Source organism: Daucus carota, chromosome 9, assembly GCF_001625215.2.
Source record: "Daucus carota subsp. sativus chromosome 9, DH1 v3.0, whole genome shotgun sequence".
Lineage (NCBI taxonomy): Eukaryota > Viridiplantae > Streptophyta > Magnoliopsida > Apiales > Apiaceae > Daucus > Daucus carota.
In genome coordinates, this window is record NC_030389.2 from 262,307 (window position 1) to 280,061 (window position 17,755).

At 32.2% G+C, this 17,755-nt stretch overlaps 1 protein-coding gene across 2 annotated transcripts; it reads right to left on the bottom strand.

Annotated features, from left to right (window-relative positions):
* Positions 1-3,363: 3,363 nt before the first annotated feature.
* LOC108195984 (squamosa promoter-binding-like protein 14) lies at positions 3,364-8,917 on the bottom strand. Of its 2 annotated transcripts, none has more exons than XM_017363026.2 (11): positions 8,629-8,917; positions 7,626-8,302; positions 7,263-7,456; positions 6,347-7,164; positions 6,176-6,250; positions 5,981-6,088; positions 5,752-5,869; positions 5,458-5,593; positions 5,234-5,378; positions 4,551-5,147; positions 3,364-4,360 (listed from the first exon to the last, which is right to left on the bottom strand). In XM_017363026.2, the coding sequence occupies exons 2-11, from the start codon at positions 8,261-8,263 to the stop codon at positions 3,932-3,934; spliced, it is 3,258 nt and encodes a 1,085-aa protein (XP_017218515.2). In that variant the 5' UTR covers positions 8,264-8,302; positions 8,629-8,917; the 3' UTR covers positions 3,364-3,931. The 2 variants fall into 2 exon arrangements, with proteins under 2 accessions (XP_017218515.2, XP_063940865.1); XM_064084795.1 differs by having other exon boundaries at positions 6,347-7,152; positions 8,629-8,769.
* Positions 8,918-17,755: the final 8,838 nt, after the last annotated feature.

A 17,755-nucleotide genomic window follows, 5' to 3' on the forward strand; every position in this document is an offset into this window, starting at 1 on the left:
CAAATAGAGAGCTAGTTAGCATTTAGTTACATATCTTTCTCAAGTTCAGGCTCGGCAAGAAATCTGTGTAGAAGTTCAGGACTTTTAAGGGAAGTCTGTGATTAGGTTATAACAAATTTACATCCGAGTTCTGATACCGTAATTATCTTATTCACTTTTAAGGGAAGTCTGGGATCAGGTAGGACTGGCATAGACGACTTCGAGTAGCTCTGGGAGCAGCCAAAGGCTTACAATATCTGCATGACCTAGCCAACCCTCCGATCATACATAGGGACATCAAATCAAATAATATCTTGTTAGATGAACGCCTGAACGCAAAAGTTGCTGATTTTGGCCTTTCCAAGCCAATGGCTACCGCTCAAGAGGCCATGTCACTACTCAAGTCAAAGGAACAATGGTTAGTTAAGCTTCACCACATCTTTACTCTGCCACAATTGTTAAGTACTAATTTAGAACTCTTCCAAGTAAGTCATACTTGATTCAATACCAGTTTTATCTTCCTCTTTGAAAATTTGATTTACATTATATTCTAATACTGTTTCTGAGTTTTTGAACTAAAAGGTTGAAGTATGCACATCGCTAGAATCTTCAAATTCCAGGTACACAATCTGCTAGATAGTATATTTCAGGTACACAAAGTGCAAGCTTGTGATAGTTCAGGTACACAACCTGCAATTCACTCTATTTTTAAAATATTGCTTGTTTTTTATCAGCAAGTCCATAGATTTTATTCTAATAATTTACTGTTAGGCCTCATTTGTTAACGAGTGAACGAGACAGATATAGCTGGACGAGAAAAAGGTTAGCTATTCAGATTGTTTGTTGCTGTCGTAAATCAACTGAACGACTGGAAAATTCGCTGGACGAAAAAGGCTACATAACTTCGCTGGATGGTTCATATACCTTGCTTGTGTAAGTGTGTTGATGAATATGTGTGCTAATTTAACATATATTTGCTTTATATAATAACTTCTTATATTATAATATATTTATGATTATAAAATTAATAAAATAAATAGTTAATTTTAATTAAGAATATTTGAATCTTATAAAATAGTGGCTTATATATTAACACATCGATTATTATTTTAAAAGAAATGCATTTATTATTATATAGAGATAATTGATAAGAAATTTGTATTGTAAATTTTTTTCATGTTAATTTAATGAATTATCAATTATAAATCTTGTTTTCTAATAAAAATAATTATTAAATAAATTTAATATATAATTTTAAGTCATTCAGATTTAATTTAACAAATGATTCAAAAATACAATCATCCAGATATTTACTCATTCAGAATTTCATTCATCCAGAAAATATTATCCAGATTTAACAAATGACTCCTTAAAGAGTTAACTTGGCGTTGTCTTGTATCCTTAGACTATCAAGTAAGAACGTGGTGTCGATGATTTTCCAATCATTCCACACCGTCGTGTTTCCACCAGGGGGCAAAGCAGGAACGAGACCAAATTATTCAGTTACAACTTTCATGTTGCCTGTGTCTAAATTTTGGCAACCAAATTTGTTCAATCTGAGTAAAGAATGATTAAAATGATTGCGAAACAAAATAATCTTTGATTCATTTATACTGTGATTGCTAATCTCTGCATGTAAAGTGTTTGGAATTGAACAATGCATGTGTAACATCTATTTATCTGTCACGCAAACTTAGGGAACTGCTGCTGAATTCATGAGCATGCAAGAGATATAACAATAACAGATTGTTGACACCCAAGCTTAGCAAAAATTATCTCTGCACTCGATTTTACCCAATCCCCAGCATAATCGACATGACTATATCTTGGCTCAACTAAAGATATCCACACTCTTTTCATCAAGTCTTATCCCAAAAGGCCAAAACGCAAGCAACAAAAACACTATACTGTACATGCATTTGGAGTTGCAAGACAGCTGCGCACGGAGGTACCAAATTAAGGATAATCTCAACCTTCACCACTTGAAAGCGAAACGCTAGTTACAAGAAGAAGCCTGCTAAGGTATGTCTGTAGCTTGTATACAAGAAGAGGCTTGCTTGTTCATGAAATGGTCTTATATCATCTTCAATAATAGCATGCATAAATTTATTTTATGAGTAAAATTCACCACCAAGAAGCAGGGGCGTAGCTACAGCCACGCTTGAGGGGTCACTTGAACCCATAAAATATTTTACTTTATCTATATAATTATTATTAAAATAAATTTTGAACTCATATTAAAAATTGGTTTGACCCTGGTTCTCACTCTGAACAAAAAAAACAGCAAAGTAGTAAAACCCAGTTGCAAATCTTAATCTTCAATGACACTTTATAATATACACCCTAGTCCCCTCTAAAGCACTAGTCACTAACCCATTTATTAAAATATAACTCTCTCTATCTATTTTGTACTCACAGCCGCTCCAAGCCTCCACCTCCGCTACTTTACTCATTTACTCTTGCTGGTTGCCGTCGCTCATATGTTACTCAGTCCCATGAGGTTCTTTACATTAATTTTTAGCACACATTTTAAGGTTTTTATAAAGTATACTTACATAATACATTTTTTTTTAAAAAAAAATTCACGTTTAAATTTTTATTCAAAAAAAGAAAAAATTAAAAATACGTTATGCTTTACAAGAGGCCCAAAATGCATGCAAACGGTGTACGTAAACAATCTGGCGGAACGAAGAGAATATAATATTTTGACCCCAGTTTATGAATTTTCAGGCTACGCCCCTGCCAAGAAGACAAGACATCTGAAAATTTTGAAAACTTAAAACAAACAAGACCAGATAATATATAGAACCCTCGAAAAAAAACCCGAGACCATACAAAAATATTTGTAGCTGAATGAAATTGGTCAGACCCAAGTTCACAGCAGGTGGAACTGTATGCTGAACCAAAAGCACAAACTCGTATGAAGGATCTGGCTGCAACTAATTAAAACACAATAAACTATTAACAATGATAATGCCTGTTACACAATATAACAAGCAGCCATCATGCCAAAACCACAGATTTCTAAATACTGATGCCTGTAGTTCTGAACTTACAGAAGCATCTGAAACTTTTTCCTGTAAGAAGAGTAAATTTCAGCTTCAGGAAAGGGCACTCAAATTGTGTTTGGAATACCTCTAGCACTCTGATATCTGATTTACTGCATTTTTAGAACCTAATGCTTGATCAGCTGAAATAGAGCACTCCAACGTTACTTTTGTTTCTCCCTAACCTTAATGCTTAATTACAAAGCAGATTATATAATGTATAAAAATATTAGAACTTGTTAAATCTGTGTAGTCCAACAATGACGTAGCAAATTATCATAAAAAACAAACAATGATGTAGTAAATAGAAAATGTAATTCTTTATTTATACTAAAGGTGGGAAAAAGTAGTTGGCTGCTTATTTATATCCAAGTATATTATAGTTTCATAAGATCCTGTAGATTCTTTACAGTTTACAGTAATATAATAGTCAGCATGATTTTTCAAAAACATAAACAAGTCAAAGAAAAAAAACCCACAACAAAATTAAGGTGAAAAACTAAATGGCTTTACAGAACAGTAAACTATATCTTACACTGCTGCTGATACCAGTTGAGCCTTTATTGCTCCTTGCTTCAAATGCAGCCTCTCCAGTCCATATCATATGATCTTACAATGTCATGCAACACTCGAGACTTAAAGAACAGCACTACTTGAGAATAATGATATCAATTCAGTCCTTGCCACAAAATTACTCCCAACTCTGTTTTCTCCAACCAAAGCTTGAAAATTATTAGCATGAGCCTAATACTACTTTGAAGCATAGCATATTCCTCCTCAGGCCACAATATTATGATCAGCTTTATCCTTTCTCTTCTTTAATTGTAACTTTTTTTCAGTTTATCAATTTCCACAACAATTATTGGCCTTGGTCCGAGAAACGGTGTATGCATAGTTGTAACGGACTACACTGCCCCATATCCTAGATTTTCCCACTTGAATGGGGCAACTAGACCTATATCTGGAGCTCCTCTTAAGAATAGGCATACACAAACACAAACAGCAGCAATGGCAAGCATTGAATGTATATAGGGCCGGTGAAGCAAGCCTTGTGAGGCTGAAGTCTTCCTATTGTACCTAGCAGCCCCGACGGCGCACTTTGAACAAGATCTTTGCCCTTGTCTGATTTGAAAGCTAGCTTGGTGGATCTGACCCGCAATTAGTGATTGTTCTTGTATCTCATCACCTACCGGAACAGAGACTTGACCATTTTTTCTGTCAACAAGCTTTCGAGCTACTAACGCATTGTAAGAGTGATTGTTTCTCATCTGAGCATAAGCACAAGGAGAGAGGCCATTTGCATCAAGAAGGGAATCCCAGCCATGCAAACCAATCTACAGTTGGACAAAAACAGAGGCACATATAAAGGATTTTTTTTTAAAAAAAGAAGAAATTATCAACAGTTTTTGGGAAACTAAAATCTATCTTTTGAGTATTATGAGGTGCCAAGGAATAAGGATCATGACTAATGAGATTTTAAATATAGATAACTAGAAACCAAAAAACAATAATAAAAGTACACACCTCCAACGGGTCGGTTGTCAAAGTGTCAACCATAGAATTTGCATCTGACATGCATGCAGCCAAATGTAGAGGTGTAATACCGCCAGGCCCAGCAAGATTTGGTAGGAAGATGTATGTCTTGCCGGAATCAGTGGGTACAAAATAATTAATCAGCAAGCCTACCATTTTTCTAGACCTCATTTTAACTGCCCTATTTAAAAGGTGGATCTCTAACAGCATCTGTAGCGACTCTCTCGACAATTCATCCCTACCCAAACATATTTCAAGAAGAACGTCTAGGAGGGTTTTAACCAAAGCACAAAAGTCATGTTCAACTGAGAAGATAAACAGAAATTTGAAACGGTGAAGCTTATATTCGGGGACCTCAAACATGGACATGTATCTTTTTCTTTGGAGTACCCATCCAAGCTCATTCAAGAAATGTAGAACATCTTCCCTTGATATGGGTCGTCCAGAATCAAGGAATGATTCCTCTGAGATAGCATCACGTGGTGCTGCAACTTTATCAAATGCAGACTCCAGAAGGTTTAACTCTTTACAGATGGTAGCATTGGCAATAATTATAGGGAAGCTGGTGCCCCTAAAACCATTTTCAACCTGTTCATGAAAGCAGTATTATAATCTTGTTTGAAGATACATGCATGGTGATGTAATTTATTACTTGCTTATTAATTAATCAATACCTCAATGAAGCACCTCCCAAGTATACCAGGTGCTTCATCAGCAACCGTAAAATTGCGTAAAGTTATACTATCATATGTAGTATCATCGGAAGCTGATCCAGAAGTTTCCTCAAGCTTGTATCCAACAGCGTGCGTGCAGAAAACTCTAGAATAGCATTAAATCAATTTCAATATAGTTAAACTAGCAAACTTAACATTTGCAATGGTAAGAATAAGCTACTCACTTGGTGTATTGATCACTCAAATTTCTCCCCTTCAGTAATATAGTGGTCTCCTGCCCACCAACAACTGCCAAAGGGGACACAGAGACTACTTCAGGAAAACTCCATGCCCTCGTAGCTTTACGGAGGTGAGCCTTTCCTGTAGATGGATAACATCAACTTAGGCCAAAGATAGCTAGTGACTGAATATAAATACATATGTACTCAATTCGTTTAGGGAACTATATAAGCTACCAGCACATGTCTAAAACCAACAAGAAGTATGATTATTGTAATTGTGATCGTAAGAACACTCACCATCTTGATACGATGCCAACTGTCTGCCAGTATTGACTAAGAATCTTCCCTTTCTCCAAAATGGATCTTCCGAATCTTGAACCAAAGAAGTGATGTTTTGAAGTAGATTTTCTTCAAGCTGCAAACACAAGAAATATTCAGCAGTCAATAGACTACCCAAAACAACAAAAAGAATAATCTTTGCATAAAACAAAAGAGCTGATTTTATCCTCTAAAATATTTAAATTACCTGCTCCCAGGCAGAAGACGGCATAGAAATATAGATTGATAGTACTACACAACCAGGTCTTATGTAACTTTCCATTTCTGATGGACTTTGACCAAGCCAATTAAAGATCTGAAATCAAAAAGGTAATCAATTATCCTATGTTTGGATAAATCAAATATAAGATAACAGTTGGAGGTTACAAAGATTGTGGCTTACCTGTGTTCTCAGTTTTCCAGGTAACTGACTAGGATCCCTATCGATTAATTTAAAATATATCCGTCCAGAACGATTCTGAGAGGTAGTCAGCGTCTCATTAATTTGAATAATAAGATAGAGCGATATCAAATTAGATGTCAAAAACAGGACAAGTCTCTACTTCTATATTACCTGAGCATCCGAATTTAAACTTGAAGGTGAATGATCCGATCCAGAAGACGATGTGTACCCTGCCTGGTATGGTAAACTTTGAACAGAACTATCGTCAACACATTTATTCGTCCCTCCAAAAAGATCAAGAGACGTGGAGCAGCCTTTATCCTTACCAGCTTTAGAACTCCCATTAAACTCAAGTCTATTTAACAATCTCTTGGGATTTACTGCTTCTCTTGAGGAAACTGTGGGAAACAACTTTTGCACAAAAGGCGGAGAAGATGAAGGTGACCTTTCTTCCATAGGGTTACTGCTACCTGATGAGAAGTATTTCGTGCTTGATGCCAATTTCGGTGGGCTGTCACTTTCAGGAGAGGAACTGAAAAGCTGCAAGGGTAAATTAGTACGAATTTCCTGCACTTGGCCATCTGAACATTCTGTAGGAGACTGATAACTAGTACTACTTCTTTCTCCAACTGAAACAAACTCATTCTGGTGTCTGGTTTGCATATTGGTACATGGGGACCTAGTCTTTTCACTGTCGCTCCCATGACTGCTTCTTTGGGAAGGAACTGCAGTGGCATCAGGAGAGGATCCTGCTTGATTTCCTGAAAGAACAGCGAGCAAGTCCAGAGTTGATGAGGGAGAATTATTTCCATTCAGTTTATTTTCGCTCTCTGACTGAAACGGAGCAATGTTACTAGTGACTCCTAAAGGAGGCAACTTTGCAGCAAAGTCAGCTGGCAAAGGTAACGAGTTAATCTTTTGAAGGATTTGAATAAACTGATCTTTATTGGGAATCGATGAGCCATTAATGCTGCTATCTTCAGTATTCCCTAGTAATTTGCATATATTAGTATTAGGCTTTTATGCTCGGTACAGATGTGCAAACAACAAACTGGAGATTCAAACAAAGCAACACAAAAAATTGTACCTTGTGCACGAGCTAAAATTGCTAAAAGATTGACAAGATCCACATCTCCGTTACTAACATTCTCACGGTTAGTGGGAGGTAACAACTTGGAGGTAACATCATCTGGTTGAGTTTTCCTCCTTCGCCGATTATGCCCTGCTAGCCTCCGCCTACAACTTCGCTTTCCCTCGTCAAACTCTGAAAGAGGGTGAAACCTGCAAAAAAATGCATAAACAAAATTTGATTAGTAACAAAAAAGAACGGTAAGCCCCTCTCAATTCACACCATGAGAAAAAGATTCCATTACACACGAAGTGGAACATGTCCTAATAGCACAAACTAATTTAACATGAAATGTTTAAGTCGAGAAACAAAGCCACAAACCTGCTACACTGCTGACAAAACCGCTGCATCTGCTTTCCCACAATAGCCTTGGTAGCTTTACTGTGGACTTCACAAACCTTATGCCGCCTGTGATAGTCTTTAGCAGTTGAAAGATCCTCCTTACAGTCATCAACTTGACATTTAGGATAGTTCCCACCAGCAGGAGATCCAGATCTGACTCTCTTGTTAGGCCTCAAAACATTCTCCTCCGAAAAATTCACACGGCTTCCCCTGAGCTCTAAAAGTAGATTCTCATCATCTTCCACTACATGATTTCCCCTCAAATCCACAGAATTCCCTGCAATTATCTCATCACCGTGACTTCTCTGCATTACAGATTGCACAGACATTGTCGAAGGTCCCCCGCGGATAACATCCGATTCCACTGGCTTTGCAAGAAATTTTGCACTGTCCCAATCCCAACCATTAGGGTGCCACTGACCCCTGCTTTGTTGAAATCCAGAACCAAACATAGGCTGCTGCTGTTGCGACTGAGGTAGGTGAAAACCGAGGGGATGGAAAGGCATACTACGCTTCTTAGCCGCAGCCATGGGGTGGTGTTGTGAGTCAAGAAAATGCTTGGAAAGTGATTGGTGAATATAATGAGAAGAAGCAACTTGAGTACCCACCTCTTCCATAAACTTGAGTTACCCCCTTATATTTCTGACCACACAAACCTATCAATACAGCACATACATATCAAAAAGACACAAACTTTAATAACAAACAATACCAAACTCACAACCCATCATCTCATATATAAAAAACAAAAAAATTTAATCAAGATTTAAACTTTTAACAAGATCTAGCGAGATAAAAACCAAAAATCCTTTAGAACATGAAATTATCAACAAAATTTCAAAGCAAAGATCTATCAGTTACACAAATCATATTTAAAGCTAAAATAATAAAATTCAACTTATGCAAACCATAGAAACATAAAGATTAAAGCTAAACTAATAAAATTCAACTTATACAAACAATAGAAGCATAAAGATCATACCTTTGTTTGTTTACTTGGAACCCATATTCAGCAACTGATCATTTACATAATAAAACTAAGTAAAGACATGAAAAGTGCAGCTCTTCTTCTAGTTTGACAAAGGTTAGACTTGTTCAAGAAACAACCTAAGCAGAACACAAGTGGATTTTCAGACAAGAACCTTGGATTTAAAACTACCAGGAGATTTGTAAAAATTAATGATAAAAATAATAATATGGATCTGAGAAGATTAAAAGGGGTTGAACTTGAAGAAAAAGGAGAAAACTTGATGATAATATTTTAGATGTATCGTCTTTTTTACTTTTTCATTTTAATATTTTAGATGTGTACTCGTTTGTTCAGGGTGAGGTTGGCTAAAAGTGTAAATTAGGTAAAGTTTGAGGGGCAAAAATTCTTTTATCCATGTGAGTAAATGAATGTAGACTTTAGGACACTTGCGCCTACATGAGTTGGTTCCCACTAAATTAAATCAAAATTTGTACTGTCCAGGACACAACTATGAGCAGAACTCCGGATGTGAGAGCCAGAGAGGTGTACGATGATCGCCTTGCAATTAGGAAATACTCCATCTGTCCCGCTCAATTCTATACCATTTTTTTAAATATCACATTATTTTTAAACATTTCTAAAATAAGAATTTTTATAATATAAAATATTATTACACCCGGAACTTTTTCTTACTATCTCTGTTTTATAATAATAAAAACACTATTACACCAACTACTTTCCTCCACTATCTCAATTCTATTATTAAAAATATTTTATCGTATATATTTTAAATTTACCTAATTTTATTGTAAAAATAAAATTATTATAGAATAATGTGGTTAAATAAATATTTATTTAACAGTTGGATAAATTCTTCATAGTTAAGTCTGTCAAATGACTAATTAAAAATTAGGTTGAACATATATATTTTAATGAGAATGTTATAATATTTTTTTTACATGTTATAATTTAAGGAGGCCTATAAACTCGGATATAAACTAACCAATCAACCTTTTAATATTTCGTTATTAATAATTAATAATATCATATATAACATATTATAATTTAAGAGACGCATGAAACCAAATACCGACCAATCATACTAAACTAAATTTAATGTTTTGATTTAATGGATAATAAAAAATATACTATAACATGTTATAAATTCAAGAGCTCATTGGGTCGAATACCAACCAACTAAACTTTTTATTTTCGGCTTTAACAGTGTAATAATATATAGTATATGATAGATTTGTAATATTTCTTTTAATCTGAGATCATTAGAGTATTTAAAAATAATGTTATTAATGTATTTTTATTGAATAATATCACATGTTATTTATTAATAATTATATTTAATGATATTATATTTTTTTTATATGTCACCCGTGTTAATTGTAAAAGCACGATTTTTTTTAGTTAGAAAATCTAAAAAAGATAATGCGTTATGATTAAAAAGACAATTACTATGTTGCTCGATATTATTTTAGAAGATTGATTTTTTTTAGCTAAAAAATATATATAAGATAATTTATTTTAGTTTAAAAGAATAATCGGTTATTTAAATAGGCCCATACTTCAGCCCAAGCATTGACTGTCCGACCAATATAATAATACTCCTATTTTTTATTATTTGACGTTTAGACTTTTGGCACACATCTTTACGTATAAATATGTCGCCCATGTCCGTATTAATTGTAATGGATTAATTTTTCAGTTAAAAAATTAATAAAAAAATAATATATTTTAGTTAAAAAAATAATTACCATGTTTCTCAATGTTATTTTAGAAGATTGAGTTTTTTAGTATGAAATATAAAAAAGGTAATATATTTCAATTAAAAGGATTAATTGGTTACATCGATAGGCCCGTACTTTAGGCCAAATTAAAAAGAATAATTGGTTATAGAAATAGGCCCAGAATAATTGGTTATATAGATAGGCTCGTATTTTGGCTCAAGTACCGACCTACCAAACTTTAATGTTTCGGCTTTAAAAGGATTAATTGGTTATATAGATAGGCCCGTAATTTGGTCCAAATTAAAAAGAATAATTGATTATATAGATACAGAATAATTGGTTACATAGATAGGCTCGTATTTTGGCCCAAGTACCGACCTACTAAACTTTAATGTTTCGGCTTTAAAAGAATTAATTGGTTATATAGATAGACCCGTACTTTCGTCCAAATTAAAAAGAATAATTGGTTATATAGATATGTCCAGAAAAATTGGTTATATAGATAGGCCTGTATTTTGGCCCAAGTATCGACCGATCAAAATTTTAATGTTTCGGCTTTAATAGTATAGTATAGATGGGTCCCACCATTTTACCAAACTTTTCATCTAACTTTACTCATTTCCTGCATTTTTTTTGGTTTCCATGTACAATCCTAATATAGATAATTCATTGGGACGGAGGGAATAGTAGTATGCCTCATTCGTTGGGGTAAATATGTTGAGATGGTTGTGTAACAAATTGTGGAGTCTATTCTATGTTATTTTTTTTTTGGAACGTTTGTTATTTACAAGACTATCACTATCATAATCTGTATTATATATTCTATATTATATATATTCTATAATATATCGCTACTTAAAAAAGAAAAGTCTATAAAATTAATTTATTTAAATTTTTCTAAAAATGTTTGTATCTTTTTTAAAGATAGCCCCATTATGCGTTTTTCCGGTGATTAATTTTCAGAAGAGATGTATATGTTATAAAATATTTAGAAAATAAATACGATTAGTATTTATTGAGACGGCCACTATAAATTATATTTTACATAGATAAGATATTGTTTTTGGTAATATTTCATACATAATAATTAATATGGTGATCTGTTTTAATATTTTTGGTTCTAATTTAGTATTCTTCGAAATGGACGTCTTTCATTATAATAAATTAGTTTGAAATCATAACATATTTTCAAATAATAAATTCGTTTAGGTAATTATGGCAACATATATTAGTTAATATACCTCTTTTATTGAACTTGGGAGAAATTAATATTGCAAATTTATCCATAATAATGATTTTAAATATTATTGAAGGACTTTTGAAATAGTTTTAAAAAATATCGGAATCCAGATGGATAGTATTATGAACAAGGATAGTAATGCTTTGTTTTTTGAGGATCCCACGACAAAATATTAGACGAAGTTATGGATCCCACGACAGAAGTATGAGTTCAAAATCTTTGTTTTTGTTACTTTTAAAGGTATTTGTCGTGGGATCCATAACTTCGTATAATAGTTTACATTAATATTAAAGGATGATTGCGAGTCAAGTACCATGGCTTGAAGTCTTTGGCCTCTCTAAAAAAGAATGTGCAGTAAAAATTCCCCTCAGTAGTCTGCACTTTGTGTGCGCATCGTGGGTCGCAATTGTAGTACCACCCTCACCTTCCACCACCGCCACAATTGTGGCCTCGCATGTCCGGCGTAGAAAGTTGGAAGGTTTTTTTTTTTGCATCGTTAAGTGTTTGGCTAATAAAGAGATATGGTGTGATTGTGTGGTTGTCAACTTTTAAATGATGTTAGTTTTGTGGCATTCCCAAATGCATGATACTGTGTATAAAAACTGATCCAAGGTGAGCTTATGGTGAGCTTTGTGGTAGACTGGTAGTAAAAATATTAGACGAAGTGGGTGTTTTTTGCGTAAGAGTGCCCTGAAGACTAATCCAAGATTATGTTCAGGGGACTTTTACGCAGTGGCAGTTGGCAGTTTAGCTTCCAGTATGTCCCTGATATTTGACCCACCAGCAGTTGTGTTTTTTGATAGTACAAAATGAACTGGCAACAGTCATGGAATTCCTTTTCCCTGGTTGGCATTTGCCTCTGATATAGCTTGTCGAAGGGATTGAAGTGGTGCGTAATCTATGTTGAAGTAAGTCTTTGTGGCATCAGTGTAGGACAGAAGCTCATTTTCTGCGTGAAATTGAACAAAAAGGTAAGGTTTTAGTTTTCATGTTTCATTGCTGCGTGCATGAGTGTGGAATCCAGCTTTCATAAGTGTTTTACTGTATTAATCTTAGTATTATAGGGTTTGTTACATGTATAGCCATTTGTTTTCGTATGAAAATTTGATACAGTCCTTAGGACGTGGGACTTGACGCATAAATTCTTCTATAATTAAATTGTAAAGCGTAAATATATTTCTATTTTACAAACAATTGAAGATGCAAGTGGGCTTGTTAGAAATAAAAATTATAGATATTTAACCTGGCAATTAACTTTTCATTTTAGATAGGATAATATAAGGGATTACTTGAAACTTGTCTGTCAAAACTTGAATATATACTATGATGATATATCATCACATCAATGATGGTCAATTCCTGAGATTATAGAGTTGATGTTTGGTTCAATATTTGAAATCAAATTACTCCCTTCTTCCTTTTTTTTCATTTTCTTTGCCGGGACATTCAATGTACTTTGTTTCTTTAACATACAACTTTTGTATTAGATCACTATAATTTATACAATATCTTGATCTTCGTATTAAAACTATTTGATAAGAAATTAAATGGACATAGAGAATATATTCTAAGATCACGTTTAGTAACTATGTAACTTAAGCATAGTATTTTTATATTTAAAAAATTGTTACAAAATTGGTACATATAAATTTGATTTCTAAATAAAATTACATTTAGATTATTTAATCTTCAAATTAATATTTATTTTAATCATTGTTATTTTTATTACTCATTCACACCATTTTATGTTGTTATGAAAATAATACCTATCTTTGATTGTATAATTCATACCACATTTATATTGAACACCATATTGTAGTAACACCTCTATATTTTGGGTAAACATTTTTTATAGCACTATCACTAAAATTGTTCCAATAATTTGAAATTTATGCATATTTAAATATTATATTTAGTTAGCATTTATTTTAATAATATATTTAGGAAAAATGTGTGAACAATTGTATCGACTTTGATTACAAACTTGAAAAAAAAAAAAGTCACATATACGCACGTTTGCAATTTTTGATGACTTTCCCACTTAACTTTAATTAGTACAAGCACAAGCATCTCATAATTTTTTGTTATGTCCGGACCAATTGATATTTTTTTTGTGTGTTGACACTTTCAACTGTCATTGTTATTTGTAACCAATTACTTTGTGATTTCAAGGATCAAATAGGCATGAACTGCGGAGTGAAGTTAGTTGCACTATGTACTTATTACTTAATATATCGTTATATTATTTTATTTTAGTTTAGTTTATGCTCAATATGTAAAAACCTTTTTGGTGGTGGTCTAAATTACAGTTCTTACAGAAATTCATGTATAATGTTTAGAGTTATATCAACTTAAATTGGGCCAATGTGTTAATTATATAATTTCATTTGAAATTAATTTAGATCTTACTGCTATAAATTATATGATTACAAACCTTGTTTGCACAACTTCTTGCTATGAATATGTGTAAATAATTTTTTATTATAATAATTAATAGTTTTAAAATTATTGTAAATTAACTCGTAACTAAAAATGCCTAGACTTGGGGCAAACATACATAATTAATGTTTTTGGTCATAAATTTTGACAAAAAATAGTTATTTTTGAAACATTAGCTCGACATTACTACTTAATGCATTGGTCTAGCTAATTATTGACGTCTGCTTTGTAATGAGATTGAAGTATCATTCTTGATATCATGTGTTTGGTTGAATAGTGGAATGAATATTTATATTTAAATATTTTTTAAAAAATATATTTTATTACTAAAAAATAATAATATAATTTTATTTTTATCCAATTTTGAGTTGTTGATTTAATTTTGTGTCAAATATTTACATGTAATTGTATACCAAAGTAAAAAAAAAAGTTGATTCCTCGCACCAATGTTTCATACTCACCTATCAAAAACCCATACTTTGGCCTATGATATAACATTGAAGGAATAAATTTTTCAACCAAATATTATGTATAGATTTGAAATGAACAAAAATCATACCTTATACCTAAAAATACTGAACCAAACCACCCCTATAAATTCTTATTGTTGTAAGTTCGATTTACTTGTATGATTTAATCTAGTAATTGATTTGTAGTAATGCTTTTGCTAGATTGAATGGTTCATTCCATTTACTATTTAGGTACTGTTTGGGTTGCTGGTGCAGACAGCAACAACAGCTTTTTGCTGAAAAGCAGGTGAAAAACTGTTTGGTAAATCGAAAAGCAGCTTTTCCAAACAGCTGTTTTTAGCTGAAAATTGCTGTTAGAAAAAGCAAGTCCTCCCATACTTTTGGAAAAAGCTGCTTTTAAGCTTTTGCAGAATGCTGTAATAGATTTCATTATAAAACCTCACAATAAGTAAATATCAAAAAATTACCAAATAGTTATCTGATTTCTACAACTGCACTTATTTTACCAACACTTTTTCTGACAGCACAGCAATTTTTAACAGCACTCCCAAACAGACCCTTAACCCTTGAAAAGAAAAAGTTACCATCTATCATTTCAATATTTTCCCGGAACATTTCATCTTTTAGAACCACTAAATCAGTTTTGAGATTTTAGGTTCTAACAATCTATTATCTATTGGGAAAATAGATTTTTTTGCCACCCAACTTATTATTTGTTTAGAAACCTACCACTGAACTATAATTTTTTTCTTTTTTGTCACTAATGTTAGGTTCGGATTTTTTTTTTGTCACTAACGTTAGGTTCGGATTTGATTATTAACACTGTGTTATTCTTTTTAGAGTTAATTGCATTTGACACCCTTTTGATTTCAGCATGTTGCACATTGCACATAATAGTTTTGGAATAAACACTATGCAGCCCCTTACTTTTAACCCGTAGACACTTTGCACCCTTTCCGTTATCTTCTGCCGTTACCGTTAATTTTTGAAGGGGTATTTTGGGAAATTTTATTATATTTAATTAAAATCAGACCTTTATTTAAATTTCCTGACCATCTAAACGATATTTTTCGAAAATTTATTTTTCGGTAGTCTGCAATATAATAGTGATCTGTGTCTATATCTTTATATGTAGTACTCCATATGTGTCCTAGGTAGTTTATCTTAGAGGATGTGTCCTAGGTAGTTTATCTTAGAGGACGAGAGTACGGATTTTTTTACTCAGAAAGGAAATCTCAAAATTAACTTATGAAACTATATTTATAAAAAGTGGGAACCTTAAAATACGTGACAAGTAGTGGTAAATAACTATAAAGTCAAGTGATACTATATATTTGTGAAGTCTTAAAATAATTCATAAAACTAAATTTTTTAAGTTCTTAAAATGCCTGTTAAACTCTCATACTTCAAGGTAAACTAGCTAAAGGACATATAGATGACTGTATATAATGTTATAGACACATATCATATCACCATAATATTGCAGACTACCACTATGTTTTTATAATGTTTAAAAAATAACATATTGTTAATAATCAAATCAAAACATAACGTTAGAGACAAAAAAAAATCCAACGTTTTTTAAGGAAAAAAAAACCAACATTAAATTTTATACAAAAAAAATAAAATAAAATAATTTTTAAAATTTTTTGGAGTCTCAAAATGCGTGTCCAACTCTCGTCCTCCAAGGTAAACTACCTAGGACACTAAGATATAAACACATATCAGATCGCCATTATATTGCAGACTAACACCATATTTTAATAATACCAAAAAAAATAACATAGTGTTAATAATCAAATCCGAACCTAACGTTAGTGACAAAAAAAAAGTCCGAACCTAACATTAGTGACAAAAAAGAAAAAAATTATAGTTCAGTGGTAGGTTTCTAAACAAATAATAAGTTGGGTGGCAAAAAAATCTATTTTCCCTTATCTATTATATATCTAATAGAGCAATCTTGATCAATTTAATTCAAAATGACTAAACTGTCCTTTTTTCAAAATACATATTTTTATATATAGAGAGGTTATTATTAACTTTTAACACTAACGTATTTATTAGGCATTAATGTCTAATCATTAATATACATTAAATTACTTCATATTTAAAACTACAATACATACATACATACATACATACATATATATATATATATATATATATATATATATTTAATATATTTATATTTATGATTTATTAATAAATATATAAATATCCAGTGTTATAAAAAACGGGAATCTAAAAATCAGCGATTAATCAATATGATTAATAGGATCACTATTCAGAATTAAATTTATTTTATATATGTAAAATAATAGATGTATATAATGATTTTCAAATTTTAAATTACCCGCCACAAATTTTGTAAATTATATCCACCCTGGTTTTCAACCAATTAATCCAACTTTTGTCCAATTAGCCATCGATTTTAACCGAATTTTGCCAAATTCTATTAACCGAATAATAAGTGATTTAATTCAAAAAGACTGATATGTTCTTACTCACTATATATATTAACATGATCATTATTTGGAATTAATTTAAAATTATATATATATATATATATATATATATATATATATATATATATATATATATATATATATATTGTAACGCCCCAACCCGCATAACTTAATAAAAGAAGACTTACTACAATAATATTGCGAATTCATCATAAAAGCAATAGCATTTTTTTTTTTTCCAACAAAATTATATTACACACATATAAAGTCTACTTTCATTCTTTAATACAAACCATACTCGTGTCATTACTAGGTGACATATAACAAAACATATAACTAGGCCATCCCCAGGTCAAAGTAGCCATATGTACATCATCCAGGCAAGATTCTGCTTCAGCTCGGTCCCCCTTCTACTTATTTTTATCTTTACCCTTGCCTGCAACATAAGAAAACTATGAGCTACTTCGCTCAGTAAGTAAAGTAACTGAAGATAATTTAACACACAAAAATAATCCAACAGGTATAAATGCATTTCATCTTATCTTTAATCTTTATGAATCCTGACACATTTAATTAGTGCACCATGTTCAACACAATTGCCTGCAGGGCTTTCTTATAACATAATATCCCATGGGAAACCTCCTCAGGCGCCATTACCAACAGAGTGGCTCGTTGTATACCTTATTCTATCGTTGCCCCGTCGAGCTCAAGACCTAAGGCGGCCTTGCTCTGTGGTATCTGATCACATAGATCTTAACAACATAGAGGAGGCAAGATCAACTCATA

What these genes read in the sequence shown, in the direction of transcription:
- LOC108195984 (XM_017363026.2), bottom strand. Translation starts at nt 8,263, where the DNA reads ATGGAAGAGGTGGGTACTCAAGTTGCTTCTTCTCATTATATTCACCAA. An exon ending in AATTTTAGCTCGTGCACAAG is followed by an intron (nt 7,165 to 7,262) that starts GTACAATTTTTT and finishes GCAAATTACTAG; the next exon opens with GGAATACTGAAGATAGCAGC. An exon ending in TTGAGTGATCAATACACCAA is followed by an intron (nt 5,379 to 5,457) that starts GTGAGTAGCTTA and finishes ATGCTATTCTAG; the next exon opens with AGTTTTCTGCACGCACGCTG.